Source organism: Penicillium cosmopolitanum (genome assembly GCF_028827165.1).
Source record: "Penicillium cosmopolitanum strain IBT 29677 chromosome Unknown utg000012l:1.0-3308103.0:1.0-3310761.0, whole genome shotgun sequence".
NCBI lineage: Eukaryota > Fungi > Ascomycota > Eurotiomycetes > Eurotiales > Aspergillaceae > Penicillium > Penicillium cosmopolitanum.
The window spans coordinates 162723-177369 of NW_026622682.1; the positions used below are offsets into that span (position 1 = coordinate 162723).

Sequence of the window (14647 nt, forward strand, 5' to 3'; positions counted from 1 at the left end):
TTGCTAGACAGCCCGTATGTATTCCCCTTTCACAGCGCGTATCATTGATTTTAAACCCCTGGAGCATTACGATAGTCACTGCTTGGAGCGATGTGAAGCATAGGATTTATTTCGTATAACATCCAACGAGGTGGAAAAGAGCAGGCAGCGGAAGGGAATGGGAGGGTTGTAGGAAGGATGCCCAGTGAGTCCCAGCATCGTATGGTTATCTTGGCGTCGAGGGGGCGATAGCAAACATCACCCACCTGGGCAAGATCGGCATACAAAGTAGTACATTTCAAAGCCCTGCCAAGGAGAGCTGAGAAAGCTGAGCCTCATCTGAAGTGTAACATCCTAAGAGATATGCATGCTATGTGGAGTCCCCGCGAAATTGGTATGAGGCACAATCGTGTTGTCTAGGCACCAAGTGCCCCATCTTATTGATTTTTATGGTTTATTTCCACCCCCTAATTTTAGTCCAGGTCAGTGAGGCGATCTCATCCCCCCAGGATGTACTACTTGCTAGTAGCTAAGCCAACCGGAAAAAAACCCAGGCTCTGGAAGAATCCAGGGGAAGGCTTCTTCGGACAGTCTGGGAATCTCTATTATAAAAGCATTGATCCACGCATGTTCTGGAAATAATCTCCTCGATTACCATACCCCGTGTTTTCATAATTCCAGTACCTTGAAACTTTATTCAGGATAACACTGAAATGCTTGAAGCTTTAGCCTTCGGGCTTCTTCTTATCCTGCTGCCAGCTCTTGTGGTAGCATCACCGCAGCCATCAGGAACTCCTACCAGTACGACAGATGCTCCAACTTCCATATCAACTCTGTGCGGGAGTATTATAAATAAGCGTCAGTTTGTTTGCATCCCTAGGTCCTTGATATCTTCAACTAATATAAATCCCATTCAAGAATACAACATCGTCGACGCGGTCCAGGCGTACGATTGCTTACGAAGCGTGCCTTTTCACCCAGAAGTTGCGAGTCAGCTCATACGTTACATGAATGATACGATCCAGTTTCATAGCACCCTTGCGTATCTAGCAAGTCCTCCTCCGGACTACATGCAGCCTGCAGTAGATCTGGTAGCTGGATTGGCACAGATCACGCGCGACATCGACGGGGGCAATTTCAACAGCCAATACGATTTCGAGACGGCCCTATCTAGGCTGATAAACGCTGCTCATGACGACCATCTGAAGATAAATGGAGGAATACTCTCAACATTTGTCTATGGGGCTCCTTATGATATCGTCTCTTTGTCTTCAGATGGAATCGAGTTGCCGAAATTATATCTAGCCAGTAAGTTACCAGTACTCAGCTTGAGTACAGGGCAGTGGAAAATTTGGCACATTTTCTAATGCATAACTATTTTACTGCAGATGAGTTACCTGCCAGTGGATGGGAGCATCTCAATCATAGACCTTCGCCTATTAAGACTATAAACGGCGAAGAAGCAGTCGAGTACCTCACCAGATTCGCCTCTTTCAATTCCCTCAGCAAGCTTGAGCCACACGCAGATTGGAATATGCTGATGCGAAGCGGTGTACTGGATAGCCAGGGGTTATTGGAGGTGTTCTTTGGAGGTGCGACCTCATACCCAGGTGAAACTATTACCATCACTCTTGAGGATGGTACTGTAATAGGACCAGATCCTTGGTTAGCTCTATATCTAGGGCCCCCAAACACAGGGCCTTTACAGACAAGTGGAGATTTCTACAACTTTTTTGTCTTAGGCCTCTATCCAGCATCATTCCAAGACACCTCTGACGACTTTCCACCAATGACGGCGGCCTCGTCGGAATCAATGGTATCCCCAACTCCAGAACCATCTACAAAGCCCACGTGGGACGCAGCATATCCGACTCCCGAAGCTATATCACCTAGTCTCTCGAACGAGGAAGGATTGCCACGGGCTTTCTTTCTGAACGAATGCTCGATCGCCGTTCTAAGTATCCCTGGCTTTTCGTCATACGGTGATACGATCCAGGAATTTATTGACACAATTAAGGCTTTCCTTCAGCACAGTAAAGATGCTGGTCTGAAGAAGGTTGTTCTTGATGTGCAGCAAAATAAGGGAGGACAACCATTTTTGGCAATTGAAGTTTTCAAACTTGTGAGTCTTTTCTTCTCTGCTTTGTCCTGATATTGTAACTTCGATTCTAACTAATATTTAAAGTTTTTTCCTTCTATTGATCCATTTACAGGAAGTCGCAGGCGCGCACACCCAATGGCAGATGACCTAGGGAATACGTTGACTTCTTACTGGAGTGGGCTCAATCGAAACCTGCGCGGCTACGACCATTACTACACCAATGAATGGGTCATATCCACAAAGCTGAATGCGGATACGGGACTAGACTTTGCAAGATGGGATGAATACTTCCACTCTCCTCACACTTATGCGGGCGACAATTATACCAAAGTGGAGCGGTACAATATTTCAGACATCACGTTCACAGAAGAAGCAGCCAACATCCGTATCGACAATGTTGATGGATCCCGGGGCCAGCCGTATAATTCTGAGGACATTATAGTTCTCAGTGATGGCCTTTGCTCTTCGGCATGTGCATTATTCATGGAGTTAATGCACTATGAAGCTGGAGTGCGAACCGTTGTGGTGGGTGGTAGGCCTGATTATACATTGATGCAAGCTCCTAGTGGAACTCGCGGCTCCGCGTTCTACGACCTTCGGAGACTGGATAACGATCTTATCGCCGCACGTTCAATCGAGAACACTACAGGTGCTCTTCCTCTTGGCCGTACACTTGGGTTCTTTATCTCACGAGCAAGCGTCAACCTTCGAGATCAGATCCGCCGCAACGATTCTTCAAATACCCCCTTGCAATTCCGCTTCGAAGCTGCCGATTGTAGGATCTTTTTCACGCCTAATACCTGGTACAATCTTACGAATCTTTGGAGCTATGCTGCTGAAGCAGCGTGGCACAATGACACTCTCTGCGTTGTTAAAAGAATGACCAACTCCACATCTTCAAGCCATTACCCGACGATATACGAGGTTAAAGCCGCTAAGAACAACCAACTGTTGTATCAAGCAAAAGAAGAGGAAGGCACATCCGAGCAGAATCATCTCGATGATCCCCTCAATGATATTCTTGATGGCTACGAACGTCCATTAGAAGGACTGGAAGGAAACCCCTGCGAGAAGCCTTGTGAATGCGGCAGTGGTAGTATGCTGTGCGAAGACGTACCGGTTTATCATGGGTCCCGAAGCAAACATCAAAAGCAATGCGTTAGCTACTGTAGCGAGATAACTGGGTACGAAGGAACTTCGTGCCCAATTGACTATCATTGTCGGTACACTGGAGTGAAACTTCAGAAGTGGCGATCATCGAGGTCAACTCCTGGGCTGATAAAATCTGGGTATTGTGTTCCCGACCCACCAAGCTTCCTCCCCCAGGCCAAGAGCTTGGTATCACTTTCCGATGGGGATGATACGATTACAGACCCCTGTTTACAGAACTTGGATAATGCTTGGCTTCGTTGCTTTAGCTATAGCGGTTGCTTTCAGAAATGTGTGGTGCTTGATTCTAACGCTCAAAGTCTGCCTTTTAAAGAGATTCGGTGGTGTACAAACTCGCAGCTCAAATCATGGCAGCATCAAAAGACTGTCGAAAGTGGTCGTGACTGGGACACCTACTATGGAGCCAACTCCAAACTTCTCGGAATTGTTCGCTACAAATATAGCGAGTCCCAGTTCGCCAAAGAGCATCCCTATTTGTACTATAGTTGAACATTCCGATCTGTTGAAGAACTAATGGGGTTATTCGGGATGCAGATTGTTCAATGGCTATTATTTAATGTTCGAGAAAATGTATTCAACATGAGAAGCCCTACTTGCACCCATGATAGGAGCGCAGTTCTGTAATCAACTTAGATGGCGTAAGTGATATTTGGTCACGGCCGGGCCAATCACAATTTCTACATCAGCCTAATAGTTATGCGTCTGTGGAAATTATACCGTTTTGAATTCTTAACTCCACAGTGTGTGCAATATGGATTTGAAATATTCAGATAGAAAAGAAGAGACTTTTCTAGCGCTCCGTTGGAATATTTTCAAAATACAGCGAGAAAGCCACGCTGGTATTTGATTGGCGGATCGGGTCTTTTCGCTCTTCCTATTGCACGGGAAAAGTTACCCTTGCCTCTATCTTTCTGCATATCTAAGTAGGGAGTCTATAATTTGATGGGTGTCTTTGAATAATGATTATTTTTTGTTTGAGTAAGTTCTAATTGTGAACACGATCCGGAATATAAGCCCATCAGAAAATTCAAGTGCTCTTGTCACTGGTAAACCGCGACTCACTGAAGCGCTTCCTCCTATACTTCTCTTTGACCAAGTCAACTGGTGTCAGATTTCGGTAAATCTTGCTCTTCAAATCGATCTTCTTCGAAGACACGAGAAGTCGCACTGCTGCAAGCTCACCCCTCAATATTGCTAAACATAATACTGACCTGCCTTTGGCATCTCGCGAATTAGGATCAACCCGGTTATCCTCGAGCAGCAGGTTCATGATTGACAGCGCAACACCATTTCCCAGGGCCTCCTCTTCAACCCCCAAACAAGCCATGCGTTCCTCTATCGACCCCCGAAGAATATCCAACATCTGCTGCTCATCTCGGTCGGCCGTGGTGTTGGTCTTTTCGCCGTTGACTCTTCCTGGGAAGCGACCCGAAAGGACGGAGTATGCAAGCGGCGTCTGGCTTTGTTTACATTTTGAATCTGGATCCACGCCATCCACTGCAAGCAACAGCTCTACAATGGCCGGGAATCCAGCCCCGGCGGCGAGAGATAATGGGCTGCGTCCAATATGGTCGCGGGTATCAGGATGGGCACCCGCAGAAAGAAACAAACGCACTGCGTTTTCGATGCCCTGACTAGCCACAAATGACAATGCCGATTGGCCGGATGAAGTGCTTGGGTTCACATTCACGTTCTCAGCTGCCAAAAGCTGCTCGATGATGGCCACATGCCCCTTCCGTGAGGCTTCAAGAAGTGGCGTGTGTCCTTGGTTGTTTGCGAGATCGGCATTGATATCTTTCCTCCCAAGCAACATCCTCGCAATCGCCTCCTGGCCAGAAGCAGCAGCGATGAAAAGTGGTGTTCTGCCATTTCCATCACGAAGATTCACGTCCCAGCCCGCCTCAAAGAGAATCTGCAACGCACCTTCGTGCCCTGCCTCTGCAGCCACCCCCAACGGTGACATTCTGCCCTCACCTAGAGTATTAGGGGGGCTTGCTAGCACAGCTAAGCTTCATGAACCGTTCATTCCCAAGACGTGCAGCCTCTGTGAGGCTGATCTGAGCGCGACCGTCGGCCACCAGGACCTCTACGATCTCATCATGCCCATGTCTGATAGCGTCAACGAACGCCTGGTTCAGGAACCTTCGGTGGCGGTGGGCCGGGGTGAAAGAAGCCTCTGAGACCGGAGGACTCTCTTCTAGTATGTAATCATCTTCAAAGGGAGATGTTTCGGGACTATCACCCGGCACCTTTGCCGAATATTCGAGGAGAACCTTGACGGCATCCAAATGCTGACCACTTACTGCGGCGGGCAGGGCACGCAGATCTTCCCGGATGGTGTTGATATTCCAATCGAGCAAGATCTTTATGATTTCCACATGTCCATAGAAAGCCGCAAACCTCAACGGTAAGTGCAACTCGGAACTCGGTGTCTCACTGACAATGTCGAATCCTTGCCAGTCCCGATATCCGAATTCGCCCTGTCGGTGCAGCATCGCAAGAACAACATCTTTGCGGTCATGTTGACACGCCCATAGGATAGCCCCGTTCCTCGAAGAGCCCAGCGTCCGATCAAATATAACGCCACCCCGGAGAAGATGATACAATTCCCAATTACCGAGCATCAGATTCGCAACACCGCGAGGCGTGAGATACTGCGCGATCATCAATATGATCTCGTTGGGCAGATGAGGGGGAGCCATTATCTGCTCCTGTCAGGTCAGCCTGAGTATTCCATCGTATCGCATCGCACCGCCATCTTCGGACGGACCAGAAGAGTTCCATACTATTTGCTACTCATAGTTGTCGACCGTTTTGGCGCGGCGCTTCGTCTTCCCTCCCGTAACTCTATACGGGGCTTGGGCCTGGGGTTTCTCCCTTGGATCGTGTGGTTGTGGGTTTGTTTGGCCGAAGGCGGAGGGAGGTCGGCTGCGCTAAGAGGTTGGGCGCAAAATGATCTGTCGATTGAGGGACATGACTCGTCAAGGGAGGACATTTTGGATGTTGCAGGCCATCTCCATAGGAAACCCCTGAAATAAAACCGAATTCAATTATCTCTACTCTGTATGGTGCAGGCTTGGAAGGTTTAAGATTGGTGATAATATCCCTGACTCTTGCAGGCGACTGAGGTTGGTGCTTTTGTCTTTCAATTGGGATGTCTTAAGTCGTGGGTAGGGTTGGAGGTAGTAAACAAACTAACTAGTACGGAGTACCCCGTACATACACCTTTGCCAGCGGAGTACAGAGCTATGGAGTATTATGGAGCACTTATATCAAGACGTTCCCTGGTTCTCGTGGCATGAGGTCATGTCTGCTAAGCGAGAGATCAGCCGTGGAGCAGTGGAGCGTCGGTAGAAAAGCCGGACTGTTCTGGAAAAAACATCCACATCTGCTCAGATTGACCAGCGGGAGAGCGATGCATACTCGTACACATAACAAAAGAGTGGCTGTACAAGGACATAGCACCTAAGGTGCATCTAATCTATCCTCTGCATCTCCGTACAAATGCGACCGTATGCGACCGGATAAAATAAATCACCAACCCCTCTCAATGACTCTTAATGAGGGGGTGAAGGCTGGTGTGATTTCACCATCTGCACACTGATATTGCCATTTGCTGCACAGAATGACGTATTGGAGGCTGGCGCCCCAACCCCGTCAAAAATGTTGGATCTTGGCGAGTCTCCAGTGGGGAGACAGCCGAGTGGACCCGGGAAGCCGAGCAGAACGAGACTGGTCCCGCATCCCACATTTCAATATTCTCTAAGTGACGGCTAAGGTGATGGTGAGTTGAGTCGCTAATGATCAAATGGAAATTTACCCCAGGATGACGAATCTGCAGGAGGTGTTTCGCAAAAGAACCACAGGTTTTATGAAACCAGGGGGGCTTATGCCCCCAAAGCAGTACGGAGTGCGAGTACTTGTTAAAGACCGGCGGAACCCGAATCGATCGTCACCGGCGCAGAACTTTTCTGCGACGATCGTCGAATATTCCCATGGCTTGTAGGGCAGAATACTTGGATCCGCAGAAGAAATCGTGTGGTTGCTAGCGTGGTTGAGCGCACATTCTACACTCTGCACTCTACATTGTACATTGTACATTGCGCACACGAGACACGAATTTGTTCTATAGATAGGAATGCGCTGCGGAAATTCCTTGCCATGACGATGTGGTCACCCAGCAGGTGAGCATATGAGTAAAGACATAGCCGACCAGGCGGCCAGGCGACTAATCGACCGAGACAACTGAACCTGAGATCGAAGAGGCCGACCAGCTGAGATATGCAGGTACTGCAAAATCAGTGGCGAAGTGGATGAAAATAGTAATGCTCCCTATGTACTCTGTACAGTCAGCAGCCACTTTAAACAACTCTTAGACAAGCAGAAACTAAAATTCTTAGCATCAGGATTTGCCTCTTGCATTCCATAAGAAGTACGGAGTACGAGTATACGAATACTATACTCGAATCCTAGACACCATCGTAGGTGTAATAATAATAGATACGACTTGGACCCTGAACCAGTGTGCAGGCTCGAGGGGTACATGTGTCTCTGGAATTACGCGTCCCTGGCGACGTAAGAGTCCCCACATCTTTCCATCTGCGAGGAAGATCTGCGCCCGCCGGAATGAGGCCATCGCGGCGGACTCCGTTTTTCGATCTAATGATTGGAAAAGAAAGGGGGAGAAATTAAGAAAATACTACAATACCTACTCCGAAGTAAATATGAGAATTATTTTCATCAAAAGTCTCGTGGTTACGGAGTCCGGATACCTACTTGGTATGTGCGTCCAAGCGCTGTGGCGCCGGAGTATACGTCGCCGTGGAGTGCAGGAACTGATCAGCGCTGAAACAAACGGGTGGCGGGGGCTTTTTCACACTGTTAGGGATTGACAAGCCAATGTTATTAAAATGGAGACTTTCGCCCGTCATCCGCCGGGTGAATCCACTTATCTTGAATTATCTTGAATTATCCTTAAGACCCTGAATCGCCAGATTGATTCCTTCAACCATCCTCAACCAGTTCACTCTTTGACACTCCAGTGCACCAGCACGGTATGTACCCACCCGCCCATGCCAAATTCAAGCATTTCTTCGGTGCTAACTTGTATTCAGATCGTGAGGTATCTTTCGTTGCACACTCACTGCATTCGCTGCAAATACTACCCTCGTTCTACTCGCACCTCTACAAAATGTCTTTCGCTATCCGCCTCCTCACCACCCTTTTCCTGGTCAACATGGCCATCGCCTTCCCCTTCATGAAGCGCGGCATCCAGTGGTCCTTCGACCTGTACCCCAGCACACAATGCGACGGCGAGGTCAGCAACGACATTCACTCCGGCATGGGTAGCACCGGCTGCCGCGCCGACCTGAACACCATGGCATCCGCATACCGCTTGAACACAATCGCCCCGGGCTGCCAGGTGGAATTCTTCGAGAACACCATGTGCGAAAAGAGCGAGACCTCTGGCGTAATCGTCGATCTGTCGGCGGGCGCTGAGTCCTGCCAGGCCACAACCCGACGCATTGGGTCGTACCAAGTGACCTGCGACGAGGGCCGAGAGCTGAGAATCAAGCGAAATCTTGAATAAGCAGACTGGGATAAACTTGGAAGGAAATCCAGGCTGGCACTGGAGGAAAGGCGTTTTCGGTCGTTGAATTTGAAGTTCTCGAGTTACTTTCATTTAACTTGGTTTTGTCAATACATAGAATACGCGAACGAACTGGATTCGATTTGCACTACTGCAATAGATAATGATACCCTAGAGGATATGAATATGAAGATCAATATGAAGATCAATATGAAATGATTATGATTAAAATTATGAGACCCACATGTAGCCCGTCTAGACAATTCGTATTATAGATTGCTGATCGGTGATTGATGATCACCGATCTGGCCCTGTAATTTGCTGTAGATTGCGTTTCGCCCTGTTTCAACCAATTCGCCCCGTCAAAGGAGAGTGACAAGTCTACCCACTAGGATCCCTTGTAAACGGCGAGTGCATTGAAGGAGTTCCCCGATCGGTTTATTCCTTCAAGCTTCATATGGCAAGGATCAGCCCGGCGGGGGCGGATTCCGTCGGACGGAGTATACTGCAGAGAGGTTGTAATGCAGATTTCAAGACCCTGGAAGTGGGTGGTTCGCTTCACATATTTGTTTCTCGGACTCGGAGTGATTTCATATGATTATAAGCAGCTCTGTAGTGGAATATATGGACCAGCTGCAGCTAGATCGACTTGACTTCTTTAGAAAGGTGGCGAAAATGAGGCGAAGATGACCAGGCCCCTTGAGGAGATATTCCAAACTGGGATATTTGAAATGATTTGTGCACATGTGCCCTCCTGAAGCTTTGAAACAATGAATTTGGATTTACCCCTCAGTAAATACAGGGCGGCCTTCCTCCCGGTGCATTGTTGCATGGATATTTTCGGAGATCCGTTGCATCTCGTCCATGCTCCGCAGATTCCATATCTTATGTCCAGGGGCAAGTTCAAGGCCACTCATAAGTAAAGGTAGCACTGAGGATTTCCACAGCATATTATCCTGTCGCTTATTCACTATAGCAGAAGATAAAAGTAAAATGACCGAGTCCAGGACGACGCAAGCTGGGAAAATTATCCAGGGCCAACGAACATGGATATAGGCCTCAATTTGATAAGGCGACCCATAAACTTTGTTTGCAAGTCCCGGATTAGCCCGTAAATTGTTGGTGAGACTAGTGGATACGCCCTGGAGTAGCGCGTCGAGATCGCCATTGCGTAAAAGAGCTGTCAAACTCAGAGAGCCTGGCTGAGGGCTGTCCTGTCCAGAATCAGATGGTGTGGAATTGAATATATTGGACAGAGTATGCCTGAGAGGTAAACAAACGTTTGGTTCAATCAGGTATAGTGTTAGGTCTGCAAGCAAAAGGTGATGAGCAGGAGGATAAAGATCTATATCCAATATTTGCTCCGGAAGGTCAGTGAAATTAATGATGAGCTGTTGTGTCCGAGCTATGTTGAGGAAATCCCCAGACACATCTGTGGCAGAGTATGTGCTGGACGAAAACTCTTTTTCACAGAAATAGACAGCGCATTCCGTGAAAGATGGTTTTGGGGGAGGTTTTGTCTGGTTGGCTAGAAGATAAAGGATCTCTTGGTATTGGTTTGCCGCAGCAAAGGATACAATAGGACTTTGTATGCCAAATATTGTTTCGGTCGTCAGCAGCTGAATGGCCCATAAGTCTGCAACATAGCTGACTACGAGATCCGGCGGATCTCTATCATCTTCGGATCCCACTCAGGATCCCCCGAATATATCGTATCCGGAGAATTCTCCCACTGGTTGTGGCTGGAATGCAGCCGGGTCGAAAAACCATTCGGGGATATGTATGTGCAGTCATTGAGGGGACTCTTGCTAGGATGTGTGTAGGACCTAGTATGCGCTTGGCAACTTTGGATCGTTCGGTCGGTGACATCCTCGCAATGGCTGCAGACCCCTAATGTGACAAAGCTTGGATAAGTACAATTGCCCGAGCTGCAGTGTGGTTTGAGAGAGGTAGTCGTCTGCTAGCCCGCTCAAGATTGAAGACAATAGGGATGACGAGAGATAGTTCCCGCTGGTGTACGCGGAAGAATTGCCGAGGTACATCTCGTCATCTGGCATAATATAGCTACCGGAAGTTTGAATCCATGCTGTCCCATCTCCATCGCGAACGGTTCGTAAAGAGAATGTCAAAATTTGCTGCGCAAATGGATCCACAGCTAGGGCCAGGATTGTGATGAATGCTCCCGCAAGTATCAAGACATTCATTTTCAGATCCTTTATGCCTCTCCAAAGCACATCTAAAGCGCCCCAAGGCCCACGACTAGCCTGGTCGATAGCTTGTATGTGATAAAGTGGAGCCGAACTTGGGGTGATATACTGATTCCATTTGAGTTGACCCAGGCAGGACGAAACAGGAACCAGTAGAGCTGATATGGTGATGGTTGAAAGGATAGAAACCACAGTATTTGGCGACGCAGTATAACGCCAGGAGTCATAAGGCGTGTTGCTGATCTTCACAAGGAAGCCGACCAAAAGGGCGAAGCCAGCGACGCTTAACGCCGCCGCTCCAACTTCCCACACCCAGGAGCCATTCCAATCATAGTTTTTCCATTTTCCAGCATGTGTCTCATCATGAGGGTTATCTGTGTCGTCCACTTCGATGGCGTGGGATACAGGTTCTTCTTGGGGCGTGCGACTGTAGTCCGACCGGTCGGCCGAGGCTGAGTATGCAGTGGGTTGGTGGCTGGAATCGATCAAGTCATCCGATGGCTCGTTCTGAGTGCTCGCCAGCGCCGAATATAGCGGAAGCTCTGCCATAGAGACGCTTTGTCAAGTTTGGATCGATAGGGATGGCAGCGAGTGCAGTGTGAAGAAACAATCCCATGATCAGGATGGTGGCCATTTCGAACAGCCAAGCCGGTCAATCGATGTTGCGGTGTGTAGTGAACTGGGTTGCATATCAAAAAGCAATTATTGCGTCGGTATTATTGGCAAGCAGTAGAGATGCAGAAAGCTGAAAAGAGGGGCGAGTTGTTAGCCGCCGTTCTCAAATTCTCAGGGGGCCTCAATTCTCACTGGTGTATGTTTTGTTCTTGATGTGCTGGATGCCCTCAGTATTTCTATTTCGATACATTCAGTGCGTGCAATATGTCGAAGTAGTTCCCGGAAGTTTTTGAGTGATCTTTCATTTGGTTTGTGGGGGTTGTGATGTGAAGTCTAAAACGCGTTTGTCGTGTTGATGCCGAGGCTTAAGACATTGTTTTGGTGTGCAGAAGGAAATTTGTTCACTAGTATAGGTGTCTAGAGCGCCAAACATCAATAAATTATTGATTTTGAACAAACGGCAAAAGAATAGATCATGTTTAACTTCCACATATCATGAAACAGAGAGTGTAGGTGTGAGAAGCAAACCGGATGTGTGGCACAAGTTATGCAAGAAAGTAACAGCACAGCGGTTATTTTCCGATAATTATCATTCACAGAGATTATTTTAGTGATGAATTACCGCAGAGATGTTCCTTCTCCTCTTTGAAGGAAGAAAATCCAAAAAAAAGAGAGAGAAAAAGAATGTCATAACGGGAGAATAGCCCCTGGCAAGGGTCGAGCTTGCAATCGCCCACTCATCGTCGTATTAGTTAGTTAGTTAGTTAGTTAGAAGGTGGGCGCCTTAACCATTAGGCCATAGGGGCGGGAGATTAAATTTGGGTTGCGCGGATCTGCATCACTAATATCATAGTAGCTCGATTAAACATCCAAATATGACTGTGATTAAGATCCCAATTTTTACCATGATACTGATGCACACTGTATGTCTCATTCGTCCCTGAGAATGAATTAGGAGATTGTTTGCTTATCCTTGTTTCATTTTCTGCCAGCCCTGAGAGAAACCCCCTTTCAAGGGGCGGGACGGGAGTACCTATACTACCGTATAATTCTGACATGCACCACAGCAGTGCACATCAAAACAGGAACATTATGATTTTAACCATGTTCATTTCAGTCTGTGGCCTGTAACCTGCTTCCTACTGGCTAATCAGGGATCTATCCGGCCAACCAGCCACCATATCCTTGCTCGGAGTTGGAATTCGCCGTTTTGGGATTACCCGCCGGAAGCGTCATACAGTGTCACTCGTCCTACTTGAAAACTTAACCTTCAATACAAATGAAATTTACAGACTCACCACCCCGTGAAACAAGATGGAAAAACCAGAGATGGATGAACCCACGCCGGTGGGATTTCTTTGACCCGGCTCTAACCGAAGTGCGCCGGCGCGTCTTCTACCAATGGACGCGTACCGTCTTCATCCTTTGCGTCTTCATATTTGGCGTGCTCTCCCTATTCTGGGGCTCGCAGTATCGCACAGAGGCAAATTATCCGGCTCTCAAAGTCTATGTGGTAGATTTTGACGGCACTGTCGATCCCTATCGCACCGAAAATCCCATCGTTGGACCGGCCGTCACCAATGCCACGAAGAGCATCATCCACTCGACAGGGCTGCACTTAGGTTATGAGATCAAGTCGCCTGCTGACTTCAACCACGATCCCTGGGCTGTCCGTCAAGCTGTCTACGACGAAAAGGCCTACGCAGCTGTCATCATCAATCCCAATGCGACCTCCTTGCTCCGCGCCGCAGTCACCGAGCGAAACAGCACATATGACCCGACTGGGGCGATCGAATCGGTGATCATCTCCGCACGAGATGAAAATGCATACTTCACCTATATTATGCCCGGTCTCGCAGTTTTCCAGAGCACTATACTTATGGAATTTGGCCCTCAGTGGGTCCGTGAGCTCACCTCGACCTCTGCATCGAGATCGGGATCTATATCGAATACGAACCTCTCCCAGATACCTCCACAGGCCATCAATCCGGGGATTGGATTTACAAATATCGATCTACGTCCCTTCACCCCCGCCGTAGCCGCACCGGCCGTCACAATCGGACTAATCTATCTAATAATAATCGCCTTCTTCAACTTCCCCTTCCTCATGGGCATCCACGCGCAGTTCATGAAACCAACCCCCACCACCTCCTCTCCTTCGTCCTCCGAGTCTTCTTCCACTGAGACCAGCACCACCGCGATCCTCAAAGTACCCCACTGGGTAACCTGGCGCATCCTCTCTGCCATAACAGCCTACTTCTTTCTATCCCTCTTCTACTCCCTCGTCTCACTCGCCTTCCAAATCCCCTTCAGCAACAAGACCGCACCGGACACATTATCCGCCAACAATCCAAACGCATACGGCCAGGGTTCATTCGTGGTATTCTGGATGCTCAATTGGGTCGGGATGGCGGCGTTGGGATTCCCGTGCGAGAATATGGCCATGGTACTCGGGTTTCCGTGGAGCTCGCTGTTCCTGATCTTTTGGGTGATTACGAATGTTGCGACGGGGTTTTATGCGCTGGATTTGGCACCGGGATTTTATGCTTGGGGGTATGCTTGGCCTTTGCATCGGAGTAAGTTTTCCTCGAGCGGCGAGCGATTGATTCGATTTGTTGTCTGCCAATGGTGAGATTGTGGCGAATTGTGGCTAACTTTTCGCCTGATAGTTGTCGAAGCGTTACGGACTATTCTTTTCGACACGCATTCGCGGATTGGACTCGACTTTGCGGTGCTATTTATATGGGTTGCCGTGTCGTTGGCGTTTTACCCGGTGGCGACCTTCATTATGCGGTGGAAGATGAAGCGGGGATATGCGTGAGTGCACTGAGTGGGCTGTGTGCAGTGATGGTATGATACTCACGGTCGAAACGGATATACCTAATAATACTGGTAGTAGGCACTGGTAGTACTGCAAGTACTGCTTAGTACCTGCGAGTAATTTCTAATGAGACTGAACGCTGTCGGGATGCCTAATAGACAGTC

The 14647-nt window shown here is 48.4% G+C and overlaps 5 protein-coding genes across 5 annotated transcripts; 3 read left to right on the plus strand and 2 right to left on the minus strand.

Moving 5' to 3' along the window:
* Positions 1-692: 692 nt before the first annotated feature.
* On the plus strand, positions 693-3739 carry N7509_012818 (uncharacterized protein; the record flags this gene model as incomplete). Its single annotated transcript, XM_056637455.1, has 3 exons — positions 693-1287; positions 1368-2101; positions 2165-3739. The coding sequence occupies 3 exons, from the start codon at positions 693-695 to the stop codon at positions 3737-3739; spliced, it is 2904 nt and encodes a 967-aa protein (XP_056480962.1).
* Positions 3740-4277: 538 nt separating this feature from the next.
* On the minus strand, positions 4278-5952 carry N7509_012819 (ankyrin repeat domain-containing protein; the record flags this gene model as incomplete). Its single annotated transcript, XM_056637456.1, has 2 exons — positions 4278-5214; positions 5270-5952. The coding sequence occupies 2 exons, from the start codon at positions 5950-5952 to the stop codon at positions 4278-4280; spliced, it is 1620 nt and encodes a 539-aa protein (XP_056480963.1).
* Positions 5953-8441: 2489 nt separating this feature from the next.
* Positions 8442-8840, plus strand: N7509_012820 (uncharacterized protein; the record flags this gene model as incomplete). Its single annotated transcript, XM_056637457.1, has 1 exon — positions 8442-8840. One exon carries the CDS (start codon positions 8442-8444, stop codon positions 8838-8840), a length of 399 nt encoding a protein of 132 aa, XP_056480964.1.
* Positions 8841-10666: 1826 nt separating this feature from the next.
* Positions 10667-11596, minus strand: N7509_012821 (DUF3176 domain-containing protein; the record flags this gene model as incomplete). The annotated part of the gene is made up of 1 exon (XM_056637458.1): positions 10667-11596. The coding sequence occupies one exon, from the start codon at positions 11594-11596 to the stop codon at positions 10667-10669; it is 930 nt and encodes a 309-aa protein (XP_056480965.1).
* A 1345-nt stretch (positions 11597-12941) lies between these two features.
* N7509_012822 (SNG1 family protein) lies at positions 12942-14483 on the plus strand (the record flags this gene model as incomplete). Its single annotated transcript, XM_056637459.1, has 2 exons — positions 12942-14238; positions 14332-14483. 2 exons carry the CDS (start codon positions 12942-12944, stop codon positions 14481-14483), a joined length of 1449 nt encoding a protein of 482 aa, XP_056480966.1.
* Positions 14484-14647: the final 164 nt, after the last annotated feature.